Source organism: Entelurus aequoreus, linkage group LG06 (genome assembly GCF_033978785.1).
Source record: "Entelurus aequoreus isolate RoL-2023_Sb linkage group LG06, RoL_Eaeq_v1.1, whole genome shotgun sequence".
In the NCBI taxonomy this organism is placed as follows: Eukaryota; Metazoa; Chordata; class Actinopteri; order Syngnathiformes; family Syngnathidae; genus Entelurus; species Entelurus aequoreus.
In genome coordinates, this window is record NC_084736.1 from 31,428,787 (window position 1) to 31,448,960 (window position 20,174).

General features: G+C 39.6%; 1 protein-coding gene across 1 annotated transcript in view; it reads left to right on the forward strand.

Moving 5' to 3' along the window:
- The window catches only part of prkcbb (protein kinase C, beta b), a 289,138-nt gene that overhangs the window by 268,085 nt on the left and 879 nt on the right, over nucleotides 1-20,174 (forward strand). The window contains 1 exon segment of the mRNA XM_062050524.1: nucleotides 11,130-11,293. Coding sequence (XP_061906508.1) covers nucleotides 11,130-11,285 — 156 coding nt within the window. The 3' untranslated portion in view covers nucleotides 11,286-11,293.

Here is a 20,174-nt window from a genome sequence, read left to right on the forward strand (position 1 = left end):
TATATATATATATATATATATATATATATATATATATATATATATATATATATATATATATATATATAATACACAATAATAATGCAATTCCAATTCCAAAACCAAACCCAACCCAGCAACATTCAGAATAGCAATCAACAGAGCAATTGAGAGGACACAAACATGACACAAAACAATCCAAAAGCAGTCAAACAAAAATTAATAATAACAACAGTATCAATAATGTTTGAAGTGTAATATTTGATGTGAAGTAATTGGAGTTATTATTATTTGAGCAATGACAGTTTAATTTAAAAAAAAAAAAAAAATTAAACAGCCTGCATGGCAGCTTTGCGTTATTATATTTCATCTGTTTGTTTGTTCTTTTATTCCACTTTTTTATGTTTTTTTACTGTATTTTTACAGTGGACCATTAAAAAAAATAGCTGCCACACTTTCGACACCCCTGATCTGAATAGAACTTAGAAAAAGGCAAAGTCCACAAGACGTAGGAGCGTAATGCAACAGCAACACAGTGTCAACACAGCTAGTGAGTGTGCCATGCGCTCACCCGGGCTGCCTATGACTAGCTATTAGTGCATGCAAAAGATGCGACTTTTCTCCAAGTGGTGTTGGAGCGTGTGCCGTGCTGCTTATCTCTTGGTCGGCATGCAGCACTCAAATGGAAATGATTTGGAGGAGAAACGCTGCGGAACAGGAAGTTCCCGGGCAGCACTAAGCTGTGTAAAGTTTGTGTTGGAGTGGATGCTGATAATTAATTCCCAATGTTGCGGCCCTACAAATGAAAGCCAGTGGCTGGGCCACAAAGCAACCGCCGCTTATCAGCCCAAAACAGGTCAGCGTCGGATACCCGCCTTTCATGCTTTCATTCCGCCTCCCTCCCACACACACGCACACACGCGCGCGCAGCATCCTCAGCCAACACGCGCTCGTCTCGCGCTAATCCCGCGCTTCCTGAAAAGTGATGTGGCGAGAGAGGAGAGGAGGTGCCTGTTTAACGAGGACAGCCTTGTTGGTTTGTGGCGCCATGCTACTGCAGCTTTCCACACCCAGGGCCAGGCATGTTTATCCTCTTCCTCCCCCTCTTCCTCTCCTATCTCCATCTTTCTGCCTCGCGGCGCAAGCCGCAACTCAAGCGTGCTGAGACGGAACACATTAGGAGCTGGCCTACATGGCTGCCAGCTGCGTGTGCGCGAGCGCAAAGTCTTTGGGAAACAGTAAATTGATGAGCTGACACATTAAATACAATAGCCATGCAGGATATGTTCTATAAAAAGTATAAGTTCCCTTAACGGCGCTATTTTTTTTTTTTGACCCTCGGCCCGTTCCGTAGAGTGAGGTAATGTAATGGCGTTCAGTTGCTGTTGAGCCAAAAGCTGGAAAATAGCGAGCAGAAATGCACAATTACGGAAATGTCAGATCCAAAGCCGCGAAAAGTCGTTCATCCGACAAGAGAAGAATATTTTATCTTCCGTCGCCGTGAGACGACATCATTGGAGCTCGCAGAGGGGAGGAGCTTCACGTGTGACAATCATTGGTACTTTAATCTTTAATCTTCTGTGTTTACGTTACAGTTGAGTGCATTAGTTACATACACTAACTTAGTAAGCTATTTATATATATATACACATATATATTTGTATATATATATATTAGAGATGCGCGGTTTGCGGACACAACCGCGGAGTCCGCGGATAATCCGCGGGTCGGGTGGATGCATGACGAAAAAAAAATATTTTAAATAGATTCGGGCGGGTGGCGGTTGAACCAATTCGGAAATATATATACATAGTTAAATGTTACCCACATACGAAAAACGAGCAGCACTCTTTGAAACAGGCAATTATTCATCAGGCACTGCTGCAGCTGCCACGCCAAATTTATTCCCCCCTACAAAAACCTCCCCCCAATGGATTTCTTCAGATTCCAGCAGCTGTCAAAGACGAAGTATCCTTCCAGCGACGGGCAGTCAAAGCCGAAGTGCTATCGATCGCTGTCAATGACGTAAGAGGAAACATGACCACGGAAATAAATGGGGGGGGGGAGGTTTTTGTAGGGGGAAGAAATTTGGCGTGACACAGCACACCACAACACAACACAACAGCAGAAGAAGAAAAAAATAAAAAGATGGCAACGCCGGCAGCAAACGTGGTACGCGACAAACTAAAAAAGGGAATACTAAAGACTAGGGGAAAAAAATAACAATAATAGTCAACACTTTCTTAATGGAAATGACAATAATATTATAATAATGATAAATAATATTTTCACGCATTAATATCTCTTAGCCTCTAATGCGTGGCCAAGAAATATTAATGCGTGGCACGCATTGAATGTCTGCTGCATTGGATCAGTCTCCTTTCTTTAACAGGCAAAAGCTTTCTAACCTCACTAATGCCTTGCATCGTCTATATTAGATATATAACAACGGGTGGTGGGCGGTTGTGGTTTTGATAAAATGTTAGTTCGGGTGGATGACGACTTTTGTGATGCGGTTGCGGATGAAATAATTGCCTATCCGCGCATCTCTAATATATATACATGTGTATACATGTATATGTATGTATATAAACATATATATTGGGGCTGTCAAACGTTTAAAATATTTAATTGCGATAATCGCATTAATTCATAATTAACTCAAACTTAATCGGGATTAATCGCAGATAGATATCATTTTTCATCATTAGGAAGTGTACCCCAGACAGATAATTTTCCAGTAATTTGCTTTATGATTCGTGTTTTAAACACTATTCTTGTTAAACAGCTCAACAAAAAAAGGACATAAAAACGCTTGCCAGATTTGTAGGCATACATCATTTGTATTCCTGCTGTAGGAGCACTTGTGTTCAGAGGAGGAGTTACACTTCAGTGTTTAGATACCAGTTTCACTCATTGATAACACAAAATGCTGATTGTTACGATCATGCTTTGATTGTCAAAGATCTTTGTTAATGTAATCTGTGATATTTCTACCTGAATTAATGCTTCTGATATTCTGTACCTGACATGTTGTACAAGTTAATGGCCTTCATATCTCTGCATGACAATGTTTTTACCTTCTCTTGTCGTCAATAAAATGTAATATTCAGCTTGCTAAGCATTCTGTAATTGAGGACTCAACCGGAATTTGTTATAAGCCAGCCAGAAAATCCCCCCCACCCTACCCCCCAATATTCATTATTTTCTTTAGGTGAAAATATCACAGATTACATTACAAAACATCTCTGACAAAGCATGATCGGTTGGATGTATTTATACTGGATGTATGGCGTGGCGCTTTTATTTTGAAGCCGGAAAAGTGATTGGTTTGAGACTTGTTTTGATGTCAACTGTTTGCAATAAAAAGAACAGTTGTCTTTAATTTATGTTTAGCTTTTATGTCTTACTTACTAAAGCCGTTAGTGTAACAGTCCACGCACCTTAACCGTAGTCTAAACAAGGAAGTGAAGCACCACCCACCTCTGAACGACGTGCCCAGCAGGCATTTGCTGCAGTGACATCGTCCAACGGCGAAAAATAGTCCTTTCTTGCAGAGAGAACCACTTGCCATGGCTTTGGACCTGATATTTCCATAATGTACCTTTACTTTGTCCATTTTCGCTCGCTATTTTCCCGCTTGTGGCTCATCAGTGACACATGAAGTCAGCCAAGTTTCCCCTCCCTACGGAACGGCCCGAGGGTCAAAAAGGACGTTTGTGCGTTCATCACCTGTTAAAAAGAATTAGTGTTGTTACTGGAACTTAGAGGTAACACGTTATCGCGTTAACTTTGACAGTATATATGTAAATAATGTATGTGTACCTGATACTAATAATTGCAATTTTTTGCATTAAAAAAAGATTATGCGTCATGGCCAATTATGCAAATTATATGATCATGTGACCCTGCCAAAAATGATTTCTGTGGGAAACACGGAATGGCTGATGCTGACGTGAGTTGGCCCGTCTGAGGGGTTCTGGTTCTGCTGCGGTGGTTCCTTTCTACAGTGACACAGCGCCACCTACAGGCCTGGCATGCGTATTACAGCGTTGTGTTTGATGGAGGCTGGTTTTGACGAGGATCCAAAGTGCAAATGAAAAGGACGGAGGAAGTTAGTAGCTCCAACAGGCCGACACGGAGGTCCTCAGGCCGGAGTGAGGGTCTCCTCGGTCCATGACAGGAGCAGGTAGGAGATGTTCTTGTCGCTTCAAGGTGGTGTCTGCTCTGTTGTAACCGTGACAACAAGATGGAGAACATCTGTGAACAGAAGGTGGCGGAGGAAGATGACAATCAACACTCTGCTCTCTGGGATCTTCACACTTTATGGAGGTTCATTTGTGTTTTTATCACACAACCTTTTTTTTTTATGTCACTGAAGTTGTTGCTTTTGAATTTTGTCAACTGAACTTTTCTACATGAAATTCTACTGAGTGTAAAAATTCAGTTTGTTAGAAAAATGTGTTGCTTCAAAACCCAAGACTCCATCTTAATAATAATAATAATAATAATACCTGGGATTTATATAGCGCTTTTCTAAGTACCCAAAGACGCTTTACATGTTAAAAACCCATCTTTCATTCACACCTGGTGGTGGTAAGCTACTTTCGTAGCCACAGCTGCCCTGGGGTAGACTGACGGAAGCGTGGCTGCCAATTTGCGCCTACGGCCCCTCCGACCACAACCTATCATTCATTCACCGGTGTGAGCGGCACCGGGGGCAAGGGTGAAGTGTCCTGCCCAAGGACACAACGGCATGGTAAGAGGCGGGGAGCGAACCTGCAACCCTCAGGTTTCTGACACGGGCGCTCTACCCACTACGCCATGCCGCCCCATCTTCCATCCATCCATTTTCTACCGCTTGTCCCTCTCCTTTCTGGTAAATTAGGACTGAAGCAGTCTATCTTGTCTCAGAAGCAGCCACTGAGGTGCTTCAGTCGTCATTTAAGTCAGTCTTGGGTTTTAAAGCAAACATTTTCTGCACGGAATTGGTTTACACCAAGTTTTCTGCACTTTATTTTCCACACTGAATTTTTTTTTGCTTAGATTTTTTTTTTTACTGAGTTTTTCGGCATTTCTTACATTTAATTTTTCATGTTATACACTGATTTTCTTTTGCACAAAAAAATTCTGCACAACATCTTTTTTTGCTGAATTTTTCAGCACCTATTTTTTTTTTTACTGAATTTTCATGTTTTACACACAATTTTGTCTTTCAACTAAAATTTTCTGCAGTGAATTTGTATACGTTTAATATTTTACACAAGATTTTTCTGCACCAATATTTTTACGTTGAATTTTTCATGTTTTACACAAAATTTGTATACACTGATTTTCCCTTTGTACTAAAATTTTATGCACTGAATTTTTCTGCACCAATTTTTTATACGGAATTTTCATGCACTGAATTATTCCTTGTGTGGACATCGGGGGGAGTACTTCTGGGTTGGCAGACCAGGGTGGTGGTTCCTCGCTTTAAGAAGGGGAACCGGAGGGTGTTTCAACTATCGCAGGATCAGTCTCCTCAGCCTTCCAGGTAAGGTTTATCAGGTGTACTGGAGAGGAGTTTACTGCGGCATAGTCGAACCTTGGAACGCAATGGGATCCCCCAGGAGGAGCTGGACGAAGTAGCTGGGGAGGTCTGGGCTTCTTTGCTTAGGCTGCTTCCCCGCAACCCGACGTCGGATAAGCAGAAGTAGATGGATGAATGGACTGAATTTTTTTTCTTTCAATGGGCTCAGCATTCATAGGAGGGGGCATAGAGGTCGGGTGCAGTGTGAGATGGACGGCCTTTGGCGGTTTGATCCTCAGCTACAGAAGCTAGCTCTTGGGACGTGGAACGTCACCTCGCTGAGGGGGAAGGAGCCTGAGCCGGTGCGCGAGGTGGAGAAGTTCCAGCTAGATCTAGTCGGACTCACTTCGGCATACAACAAGGGCTCTGGGACCAGTCCTCTCGAGAGGGGCTGGACTCTCTTCCACTCTGGGGGTAGCAATACTTGTTGCACTGCAGCTGTGTTGGACTTTAACCCTGTGGACAGGAGGGTAGCTTCCCTCCATACTTGCCAACCTTGAGACCTCCGAATTCGGGAGATGGGGGGGGTTATATTGCAGCGTCCCGGAAGAGTTAGTGCTGAAAAGGGATTCTGGGTATTTGTTTTGTTGTGTTTATGTTGTGTTACGGTGCGGACGTTCTCCCGAAATGTGTTTGTCATTCTTGTTTGGTGTGGGTTCACAGTGTGGCCCATATTTGTAATAGTGTTAAAGTTGTTTATACGGCTACCCTCAGTGTGACCTGAAAGACTGTTGATCAAGTATGCCTTGCATTCACTTATGTGTTTGTAAAAGCCGCATATATTATGTGACTGGGACGACACGCTGTTTGTATGGTCGTAAAGTGGACGTGACGACAGGTTGTAGAGGATGCTAAAGGCAGTGCCTTTAAGGCACGCCCCCGATATTGTTGTCCGGGTGGAAATCGGGAGAAATTCGGGAGAATTGTTGTCCCGGGAAATTTTCGGGAGGGGCACTGAAATTTGTGAGTCTCCCGGAAAAATCGGGAGGGTTGGCAAGTATGCTTCCCTCTGTGTTCGGGTGGTGGGACGGGTCCTTGTTTGTGCTTACGCACTAAACAGCAGCTCAAAGTACCCACCCTTTTTGGATGCTTGAGTGAGTACTGAGGAGTGCTCTAGGCGCAGTCAGGGCATTGAGGGGATCCGGTTTGGTGGCTGTAGGATTAGATATCTGCTTTTTGCGGATGATGTGGTTGTAGGATTAGATATCTGCTTTTTGCGGATGATGTGGTCCTGCTGGTTTCATCTGGCCAGGATCTTCATCTCTTACTGGATCGGTTCGCAGCTGAGTGTGAAGAGACTGGAATGAGAACCAGCACCTCTAAGTCCGAGTCCATGGTTCTCGCCCAGAAAAGGGTACCAAGTACCCCGGAGTCTTATTCACGAGTGGGAGAACAGTGTATCCTGAGATCGACAGGCGGATCGGTACAGCCTCTGCAGTGATGCGGACCCTGCATTGATCCGTTGTGGTGAAGAAGGAGCTGAGCCGGAAGGCAAAGCTTTCAATTTACCGGTCGATCTACGTTCCTATCCTCACCTATGGTCATGAACTTTGGGTTATGACCGAAAGGAGAAGATCACAGGTACAAGGGGCCGAAATTAGTTTCCTCCATCGGGTGGCGGGGCTCTGCTTTAGAGATAGGGTGAGAAGCTCTGTCATTTGGGAGGAGCTCACAGTAAAGCCGCTGGTCCTCCACATTGAGAGGAGCCAGCTGAGGTGGTTCGGGCATCTGGTCAGGATGCCCCCCCGAGACCGCCTTGGGGAGGTGTTTAGGGCGCGTCCGACTGGTAGAAGACCACGGGGAAGACCCAGGACACATTGGGGAGACTGTCTTCAAGCAATCCTAGGAACGCCTCAGGATCCTCCGAGGGAAATGGCTTAGGAGAGGGAAGTCTGGGCTTCTCTGCTTAGGCTGTTGCCCCCGCAACCCGCATACTTTTTTTTTTACACTGAATTTTTCAGCACAAACATTTTTTTTCACAGAATTTGTTTTTATTTTAATTTGTATACTTTACAGTTAGCTTTTACACAGTACAACACTGTATTTTAACAAACTGAATTTTTTAAGACTTTAATTCAATTATTAAAATAATGTGATCTAAATCAAATAAAGTAAAACAGTCCAAACAAGCGTTGGTAAAAAAAAAAAAAGAAGACACAAATGAACGTCATATTGTTTGCTTGTGCTGTCGCGAGACATCAAATATTCATGGTTGTGGATTTTCTCAGTTCACCCCTTCTAGTGTGCCTTGCCCGATGGCCGCCGTGCTGTCAATATTTATGTGCTCCTCATTCATTGGCAACCTTCTTCTTCTGTCCACAACCTTCTTCTTCTGTCCACAACCGTCTTCTTCTGTCCACGACATTGTTCTTCTGTCCACAACCCTCTTCTTCTGTCCACAACCCTCTTCTTCTGTCCACAACCCTCTTCTTCGGTCCACAACCCTCTTCTTCTGTCCACAACATTCTTCTTCTGTCCACAACCCTCTTCTTCTGTCCACAACATTCTTCTTCTGTCCACGCAGCAGCAATCGGTGCGGTCATATCTGATGACTTATTATCTTATTGCATCTTTTCTTCTCCATTCCCACTCAACCATTTATCATGTTTTCATCCACGCTCTCTCCCGTTATCGTGTGTCCTTATCCTCCATCTTCCATCCTCCATCCTCCATCTTCCATCCTCCATCCACCATCGTTCATCCACCATCGTTCATCGACCATTCTCCATCTTCCATCCTCCATCATCCATTTTCCATCTACCATCTTCCATCCACCATCGTCCATCCACCATCCTCCATCTTCCATCTTCCATCCTCCATCCTCCATCTTCCATCCTCCATCGTCCATTTTCCATCATCCATTGTCCATCTTCCATCCTTCATCCTTCATCGTCCATTTTCCATCCTTCATTGCCCATCCTCCATCCTCATCTTCCATCCTCCATTCTCATCCTCCATCCACCATCGTTCATCCACCATCTTCCATCCTTCATTCTCCATCTTCCATCCACCATTCTCCATCTTCTACCCTTTATCGTCCATTTTCCATCATCCATTGTCCATCTTTCATCCTCCATCGTCCATTTTCCATACTCCATTGCCCATCTTCTATTCTTCATCCTCATCCTCCATCCACCATCGTTTATCCACCATCTTCCATCCACCATTCTCCATCGTCCATCCTTCATCTTCCATCCTCCTTTGTCCATCTTCCATCCTCATCTTCCATCCACCATCGTTCATCCACCATCTTCCATCCACCATTCTCCTTCGTCCATCCTCCATCTTCCATCCTCCATCTTCCATCCTCCATCGTCCATCCTCCATCGTCCATTTTCCATCTTCCATTGTCCATCTTCCATCCTTCATCCTCCATTATCCATTTTCCATCCTTCATTGCCCATCCTCCATCCTCATCTTCCATCTTCCATCCTCATCCTCCATCCACCATCGTTCATCCACCATCTTCCATCCTTTATTCTCCATCTTCTACCCTCCATCGTCCATTTTCCATCATCCATTGTCCGTCTTCAATCCTTCATCCTCCATCGTCAATTTTCCATCCTGCCTTGTCCATCTTCCATTCTCCATCTTCTATCCTCCATCCTCATCCTCCATCCACCATCGTTCATCCACAATCTTCCATCCACCATTCTCCATCGTTCATCTTCCATCCTCCATCCTCATCTTCCATCCACCATTCTCCATCGTCCATCCTCCATCTTCCATCGTCCATCTTCCATCTTCCATTGTCCATTTTCCATCATCCATTGTCCATCTTCCATCCTTCATCCTCCATCGTCCATTTTCCATCCTTCATCCTCCATCGTCCATTTTCCATCCTCCATTGCCCATCTTCCATTCTCCATCTTCCATCCTCCATCCTCATCTTCCAACCACCATCGTTCATCCACCATCTTCCATCCACCATTCTGCATCGTCCATCTTCCATCCTCCATCCTCATCCTCCATCCACCATCTTCCATCCACCATTCTCCATCGTCCATCTTCCATCCTCCATCCTCATCGTCCATCCACCATCTTCCATCCACCATTCTCCATCGTCCATCTTCCATCCTCCATCCACCATTGTTCATCCACCATCTTCCATCCTTCATTCTCCATCTTCCATCCACCATTCTCCATCTTCTACCCTCCATCGTCCATTTTCCATCATCCATTGTCCATCTTCCATCCTTCATCCTCCATCGTCCATTTTCCATCCTCCATTGCCCATCTTACATTCTCCATCCTCCATCCTCCATCCTCATCCTCCATCCACCATGGTTCATCCACCATCTTCCATCCACCATTCTCCGTCGTCCATATTCCATCCTCCATCCTCCATCTTCCATTCTCCATCGTCCATCTTCCATCCTCCATTGTCCATTTTCCATCATCCATTGTCCATCTTCCATCCTTCATCCTCCATCGTCAATTTTCCCTCCTTCATTGCCCATCCTCCAACCTCATCTTCCATCTTCCATCCTCATCCTCCATCCACAATCGTTCATCCACCATCTTCCATCCTTCATTCTCCATCTTCCATCCACCATTCTCCATCTTCTACCCTCCATCGTCCATTTTCCATCATCCATCATCCATTGTCCATCTTCCATCCTTCATCCTCCATCGTCCATTTTCCATCCTCCGTTGCCCATCTTCCATTCTCCATCTTCCATCCTCCATCCTCCATCCTCATCTTCCATCCACCATCGTTCATCCACCATCTTCCATCCACCATTCTCCATCGTCCATCTTCCATCCTCTATCCTCATCCTCCATCCACCATCGTTCATCCACCATCTTCCATCCACCATTCTCCATCGTCCATCTTCCATCCTCCACCCTCATCCTCCATCCACCATTGTTCATCCACCATCTTCCATCCACCATTTTCCATCTTCCATCCTCTATCTACCATCTTCCATCCACTATCCTCCATCTTCCATCAACCATTCTCAATCTTCCATCATCCATCTATCATCTTCCATCCACCATCGTCCATCCACTATCCTCCATCTTCCATTCACCATCGTCCATCCACTATCCTCCATCTTCCATCCACCATTCTCCATCTTCCATCATCATCCTCCATCCACCATCCTCATCTTCCATCCTCCATCCACCATCGTCCATCCTCATCTTCCATCCTCCATCCTTCATCCCCATCCTCATCTTCCATCCACCATCCTCCAACCCCAATCGTCCATCTTCCATTTTCCATCTTTCATCCTCCATCCACCATTGTCTATCTTCCATCTTCCATCATCATCCTCCTCCATCTTCCATCCTCCATCCTTCATCTTCCATCCTCCATCCTTCATCTTCCATCCTCCATCGTCCATTTTCCATCATCCATTGTCCATCTTCCATCTTCATCCTCCTCCTTTATCTTCCATTCTCCATCTTTTATACTTCATCCAACATTTTTCATCTTCCATCCTCCATCTAACATTTTTTTTATCCCCCATCATCCATTCTCCATCCTCCATCTTCCATATTTCATCTCCCATCCACCATACTCCATCCTCTTTCCTCCATCTTCTGTCCTCCATCTTCCATCCCACTCGTACAGAAGAGCCGGCGTGACACGTGCAACTTCGACAAAGAGTTCACCAAGATGGCGGTGGACCTGACGCCGACGGACAAGCTGGTCATCATGAACCTGGACCAGGACGACTTCCTGGGCTTCTCCTACACCAACCCTGAGTACGTGGCTCCTGCCAACTGATGACGCAGGTGAAGAGGTGACGCTTCATGTTGAAAATGAAAATGGTATCATGAAGATGCACAATACACGATACCAAAGACTTTCCAAGTATTGTGTCCAGTGACTGAATGTACTTTAACAGGAAATAACTTTCATGTCCGCACTATATTGTAATGAGATGATATTCTTTATGGCACTGCTCAGCTGTCAATCATTTTGTTGTTTGAACTAGCAACCTTTGCTTATTTTACTCTTTTTTTTTAATTTCCTCATTTTTAACTCCATGCACCTCAAATGATCACATGTTACTTTACTGATACTTATTATTATTGTTATTATTAGGGGTGTACCGTTCTAATATTCATATTGATCCAAGTATGGGACGATATTGACTTGACTTGCATATAAAATGTGTGATATCATGTTCGATACAAGCAGTATTGCAGAGTGTTTACTTGTATGTGATATCATGTGCGATACAAACAGTCTTGCAGCGTGTTTACTTGTGTGTGATATCATGTGTGATACAAGCAGTCCTGCAGTTTTTTTTACTTGTGTGTGATGTCATGTGCGATACAAACATTCTTGGAGTGTTTACTTGTGTATGATGTCATGTGCGATACAAGCATTCCTGCAGCATGTTTACTTGTATGTGGTATCATGTGCGGTACTAGCAGTCCTGCAGCATGTTTACTTGTGTGTGATATCATATGCGATACAAGCAGTCCTGCAGTTTGTTTACTTGTGTGTGATATCATGTGCGATACAAGCAGTCCTGCAGCTTGTTTACTTGTGTGTGATGTAATGTGCAATACAAGCATTCTTGCAGAGTGTTTACTTGTGTGTGATATCATGTGCGATACAAGCATTCCTGCAGCATGTTTACTTGTATGTGGTATCATGTGTGATACAAGCAGTCCTGCAGGTTGTTTATTTGTGTGTGTGCGATACAAGCAGTCTTGCAACGTGTTTACTTGTGTGCGATACAAGCAGTCATGCAGCATGTTTACTTGTGTGTGATATCACGTGCGATACAAGCAGTCCTGCAGCGTGTTTACTTGTGTGTGATATGATGTGCGATACAAGCAGTCCTGCAGTTTGTTTACTTGTGTGTGATGTCATGTGCGATACAAGCAGTCTGGCAGAGTGTTTACTTGTGTGTGATATCATGTGCAATACAAGCAGTCCTGTAGCATGTTTAATATTGTGTGATATCATCTGTGATACAAGCAGTCCTGCAGCATGTTTACTTGTGTGTGATATCATGTGCGATACAAGCAGTCTTGCATAGTGTTTACTTGAGCAAATTTGGACAGCCAGTTAACATCTAAATGTCCTCCAATAAGCACACAATTTCTTCTATTTTACTATAGTAATTTAGAAAATGTAAATATGGCAGCTACACAACACCTAAGCACACAGGCTAGACATAGATAATAATCATTGAACAAACAAGTATGAAATAATTATAGTTGCATTTTACTTACACATACAAAAACTCCAAGACAGAAGTCTGTTAGAAATAATCCAGTAACAAATGTGTCCGCATCATATTACTTACTGCGTCGTGAAAAACAATTACCACTCCACTTCAACTTGAAGACAGCGTAAATCCATTCCAGACGTTAATAATAACTTCATGAAGTATTGTGGCGACTAGGTGTAGTCCAAAAATCATATTACCACTCCACTTTAATTTAAAGACAGCATAACTCTGTCATAAGTAGAGATGGCTACCTGATCTGGTAGGAATCCTGCCGGTCCTACGGGGCACCGATTCGCGTAAAATCCAACGGTGCCTTGTTACGGCACCTGGGCTGCGTGTCACATCACGCCTGGTTAAAGTTAAAGTATCAATGATTGTCACACACACACTAGGTGTGGCGAAATTATTCTCTGCATTTGACCCATCACCCTTGATCACACCCTGGGAGGTGAGGGGAGCAGTGGGCAGCAGCGGCGGTCGCGCCCGGGAATCATTTTTGGTGATTTAACCCCCAATTCCAACCCTTGATGAGTGCCAAGCAGGGAGGTAATGGGTCCCATTTTTATAGTCTTTGGTATGACTCGGCCGGGGTTTGAACTCACAACCTAGCCAAACTTTTCTGCACTTAGCGATCACTCCAGCAGCACTGAGAGCAGACTAAGCCAAACTACCACTTGGTAATGCTGACTTGTTCAATGCCAACAAAGAAATTGCGCCAAACAACGCTCCAATAATGTAAGGCTCCATTTTTCCCAAATATGTGCTAGCTTGATGCTAATATTCATTGGTTTTGCTATTGACATGCTACTGATTAGCATTAGCAATTTTACATGGCGATTTCAAAACCTCCAAATTTTTTAATGGGAAATATCAAACAGCTGCTGCGTAAGAAGTATAATACTTATCCTACACTTCTCTTTTGTAAAGTAAATCTGAACAGCCGATATGGGCATCTACATCTACTATATGATTTGCCTGAGAAGCTGGGCAGGACAAAAAAATGTTTAAAAAAATTTAAAAAAAAGAAGTATAATACTTACAGTATTGACATTTTTAGAGTGCAATAAAAAATGAAAAAAAAACACACTTCTAATTCCAACTTAGTGTCTAACTTGCAAATGAGACCAAGACAAGTGATAATAAAACAAGATACAACAACAAATGTGATTTTATTAGCAAACACAAGTGATATGCATTAACACATACAAAAGTACCAAAAATCGCTACCATTGAGTATTGGTATCAACTCCAAGGTATTGGTACCGTATCGGTTCAGATGTGAACGATACTCCTCCCTAGCCATAAGGTTTAGTTAGTGTTCTCCATGCCCATTTCACTTGATCAAACCTCTCTCAGCATTTCAGAATAAAAGCATGTATGATTGCTGCTGGTATCATAGTGAATCAATATCTCTCATGATAACCTAAAAACTAACGGTTCGACCACAACATTTTGGGACAAGTTGGGGGTGGGGGAGGGGGCTGATTATTAATCATAATTCCTTAATAAATTAACTGTCATAGTTAGACCAAAGCTATTTGGAACACAAACTGTTGCATAAACAGTACATAAAAACCATAAAACTCTAATAACATAAAAACTATAATGGACAAAAAAATGTTGCCTCGCTCATTCATGGCGGCGTTAAAAGTGCTGACTCGTCATGGAGGAACTAACGCCTGATGAGTTAACTTCTTCAGGAACATTTTCCTCCCACTCCTTTCATTATTTCCACGCGTAGTCCCCACTTGGGCCGTGGCCCCGCCGGAGAGCGTCAAATGGCTCCGTGTCAAAAGGTGGTGGCGGACACCAACTGCCGATGACATCACATTAAGTATATGCGCATATTGAACGCATTAACTATATGTGCATATTGAACACATTAAGTATATGCGCATATTGAACACATTAAATATATGTTCATATTGAACACTTTATTATATCTGCACATATTGAACACATTATATATCTGCATATATTGAACACATTCAGTATATGTGCATATTGAACACATTATATATCTGCATATATTGAACACATTCAGTATATGTGCATATTGAACATATTAAATATCTGCACATATTGAACACATTCAGTATATGTGCATATTGAACACATTAAATATCTGCACATATTGAACACATTAAATATATGCGCATATTGAATACATTAAATATCTGCGCATATTGAACACAATAAATATATGCGCATATTGAATACATTAAATATCTACACATATTGAACACATTAAATATCTGCACATATTGAACACATTAAATATATATGCGCATATTGAATACATTAAATATCTGCACATATTGAACACATTAAATATATGCGCATATTGAATACATTAAATATCTGCACATATTGAATACATTAAATATCTGCACATATTGAACACATTAAATATCTGCACATATTGAACACATTAAATATCTGCACATATTGAACACATTAAATATGTGCACATATTGAACACATTAAATGTATGTGCATATTGAACACATTAAATATCTGCACATATTGAACACATTAAATATCTGCACATATTGAACACATTAAATGTATGTGCATATTGAACACATTAAATATCTGCACATATTGAACACATTAAATGTATGTGCATAATGAATACATGAAATATCTGCACATATTGAACACATTAAGTATATGTGCATTTTGAACACATTAAATATCTGCACATATTGAACACATTAAAAAATGCGCATATTGAATACATTAAATGTCTGCACATATTGAACACATTAAATACCTGCACATATTGAATACATTAAATATCTGCACATATTGAACACATCAAATATCTGCACATATTGAACACATTAAATATATGCGCATATTGAATACATTAAATATCTGCACATATTGAACACATTAAATATCTGCACATATTGAACACATTAAATATCTGCACATATTGAACACATTAAATATATGCGCATATTGAATACATTAAATATCTGCACATATTGAACACATTAAGTATATGTGCATATTGAACACATTAAATATCTGCACATATTGAACACATTCAATATCTGCACATATTGAACACATTAAGTATATGCGCATATTGACCCCATTAAATATGTGCACATATTGAACACATTAAGTATATGCGCATATTGAACACATTAAATATCTGCACATATTGAACACATTCAGTATATGTGCATATTGAACACATTAAATATCTGCACATATTGAACACATTAAATATATGTGCATATTGAACACATTAAATATATGTGCATATTGAACACATTAAATATATGCTTATATTGATCACATTAAATATCTGCACATATTGAACACATTAAGTATATGCACATATTGAACACATTAAATATATGCACATATTGAACACATTAAGTATATGCACATATTGAACACATTAAATATATGCGCATATTGAACACATTAAATATCTCCACATATTGAACACATTAAATATCTGCACATGTTGACTAAGATGCAAAAATCAAGGCTGACTTGTCTAAGCAATTATTTCAAATTCAGCAGATCTGCCCTCCAGCTTCCAAGTACGTTAATGCCAGCACTCTACTGTACTTTACTGTACTCTACTGTACTCTTGTTTACACTCTGACATACATAATGCAGGGAGCAGCATTCAAGTGCAATGATTAAGAGAAGCGTAACAAGACAAGGTTGTCTCCTGGAGCCAAACACTAGTTTTCATAATCCACCAGTCCTCAACTCTCCTAAAGCAGACTTTCAATACACATTTGAAAAATACTACACACAACATGTATTATATGTGCTTTGGTACACACCAGGGGGGTCCAAACTTTTGACCTGCGCTCTATATATATATATATATATATATATATATATATATATATATATATATATATATATATATATTTTTTTTTTTTTTTTTTTTTTATATGTATATACCGGTATATACATACATATATACATACATATACACACATATAACCTCTACATATGTATGTGTATATATGTATTTTTTATATATATATATATATATATATATATATATATATATATATATATATATATATATATATATATATATATATATATATATATATATATATATGAGTGTGTGTGTATATATATGTGGCCAATGTACTGTATGTATATATATATATATATATATATATATATATATATATATATATATATATATATATACACATACACACACACACGTAACCTAATGACATATAAGTGTAAAATACAGTTTTGTGTGCACACACACATAACGTTTTTTTTCCGCCACACAGCAGGGCGTTGATTGTGACGTAACAACAAACCTTTGTACAAAAATAAAGAATGTAGGATTTACAATATTGTCAGGAAATTATCAGAAATACTTCAGTTTGCATTGATTCAAACAAACTAGAACAGAATGGACGACGACACATTACTTCAACTGCTTCAACTTTAACAAACCCCCCAGACCACTACAATACGAAGTATAATCAATAAAACATTAAATATTAAGGTCTGAACATTACATATTTGGAGTATAAACATTAAAACATTAAATATTAAGAGTATGAACAATAAAACATTAAATATTAAGAATGTGAACAATAAATATTAAGAGTATGAAAAATAAAACATTAAATATTAAGAATATGTACAATAAAACATTAAATATTAAGAGTATGAACAATAAAACATTAAATATTAAGAGTATGAACAATAATTATTGAGAGTATGAACAATAAAACATTAAATATTAAGAGTATGAACATTAAATATTAAAAGTATGAACAAAAAATATTGAGAGTATGAACAATGAAACATTAAATAGTAAGTGTATAAACAATACAACATTAAATATTAAGAGTATGAACATTAAATATTAAAAGTATGAACAATAAATTGAGAGTATGAACAATAAAACATTAAATATTAAGAGTATGAACATTAAATATTAAAAGTATGAACAATAAATATTGAGAGTATGAACAATGAAACATTAAATAGTAAGTGTATAAACAATAAAACAAAAAATAGTAAGGGTATGAAAAATAAAACATTAAATATTAGTTTTGTTATTATTATTATTAGTTTATAGTTTTGTAATCAATCAGAAATATGAAGCAGCGCACCAAACATGGGGAAGGTGGAGAGTAAGTGTTTTGCATATTACCCATCATGCATTGTAGTGGATTGGGTATAATTTTGAATGATGTATGGTGGTTGGCCATGCTTTATACTGTTGACCAAGTTCATGAGCAAGAGATGTGTCGTGTGTGTGGACTGTCTGAGTTGCTTCTAGTTTATTTGCACCCTGAGTGGGAAAGGTTGTTTGCATTGGCTTGTACAAATTGATGCTGCCAGACTTCCAGTTACAATTCATGGTCATTGACGATACTTCCGTGACTAAAGTTCAGTGGGCCAAACTTCTTAATACACTTGTGACGTCTCGAGGGCCAGACAGAAGACGCTGGTGGGCCCTAGTTTGGACACCCCTGGTATAAATATTACTCCACCGTCATTTTTAGCCCCTTTTTTTGAGTCTGTCTGCAAGATGTTCATTAGTGGAGGTGTTCCCTTTACTTTGCGAATGAAACCACGCCCCACCCTCTCCAAAAGTATCATTAAATTAATTATTTGAAAACCTACATTGTTAAATATATATCTTGAAGACGAACATCCCTGCTATTTTTTTAATAACGGACAAAAATCCACTCCAGGGTTCCCTCCGACATATATTTCATCACCACAGCAAAATAAAGCCGACACACCTTAAAAATGAGGCGTTTTTTTTTTTTACGTGAAAACCAATTAAAGTAATAATGAATGTATGACCTATTGTTTGCGCAGTATTGACTAGTAATGTATTGAAAGTTTGACAAGCGGAAAAAAAGACTTTGATCCCCGAAACCTAATGTTGTGATGACGTAAGCAATACAAAAATGTGGACGTACTTGAATACATCAAAGATATACACACGGACAGCAATGTACAAATTGTAAAATGTGCAAACAATCTCGGCTTTTAAGGAGAGCAAATTCAGTTGGAGCAGCAACATGACGCAAGTGTGACGTCAGTAAAGTTTCCAAAAACACCAGAAAAAGATGCTATATTTGTTGCTAGTCCTTTTTTGTAAAGAAAAAGTCACCGAAATGATGGGAGAAGTCTCTAGAAACTTGAACAATTCTCGACAAAGTATATGCTAGCTGGTTAGTATCAGTCAGCGCCAATTCACTCAAATTCATCCCAATCAAATTCAATCCCTGCGACCTCGCAATGTTGTTATTTTGCACACAAAACATAATTATTGACCAATTTATTCCCATAAATTTGTTGAGTACAAAACAGCAAATAAATTCCAGTTAGTTTTTTTTTAAGTATAAAAATTGTGTTCAAAAGTAAAAACCAATTCTGATGGGGAGGGTCCTGGAAATAGAAGTCTGCTTTAAAAAAAAATGCCAATTGAATAAATGACAGGGCGCTTCATATGAAATGTTACTACAAACGTATTCCCAGCCCCCTCCTGCTCCGTCACTGATAAGAATATACTAGAATAACAACAAATTCCCAGGAGGTCTGTACTCGATGCCACACCGTCAGAGATGTTGCACTAAATAATGAATGATTGTACAATTTCCTTCCCAAGAATTTGTTTTAGTAAAAAGATTAATAAAAATGTATCAAATTTAATTAAAGTTTGGTTTTAAAAAAAGGATAAAAATTGTTCCACATAGTTAGAAATATGTTTATCTCACAAGTCAGCATTTTAATCTTTGTAATAAAGATTTTAATAAAGCTCTCATTAAATAAAAATAAAAAAAGTTTTGGGGGTTTTTTTGCCCTTAAAGTTACGGTGTTTTTCACGCTGTTGAATTACTGTACATTTTTTTTGTTTTTGTTTTTTTTGCCCTAAAATTTACGGTGTTTTTCTACGCTGTTAAATTACTGTAAATTGGAAAAAACTAAATAGATAAAAAATATTTTTGCCCTAAAATTTACGGTGTTTTTTAGACTGTTAAATTACTGTAAATTGGCAAAAAATAAAAACATTTTGCTCTCAAATTTACGGCGTTTTTCACGCTGTCAAATTGGTAAAAAATTGAATGTTTGCCCTAAAATTTGCGGTGTATTTTACATTGTTGAATAACTGTAAACTGGAGAAAAAAAATTAAAATAATATTTTAAAAATGTTGCCCTAAAATTTATGGTGTTTTTCACGCTGTTGAATTACTGTGGATTGGAAAAAACTTTAAAAACAAAATAAAATTGCCCTACAATTTACGATGTTTTTCACCCTGTTGGATTACTATAAATTGAAAAAAACTACCACAGTTATTTCCACAGTAAAACAAATCTGACTTTTTTTTCATCTCATTCACTGAGTTACTTTAAAATTGAAAAATGATACCAGTGTTATTTCACAG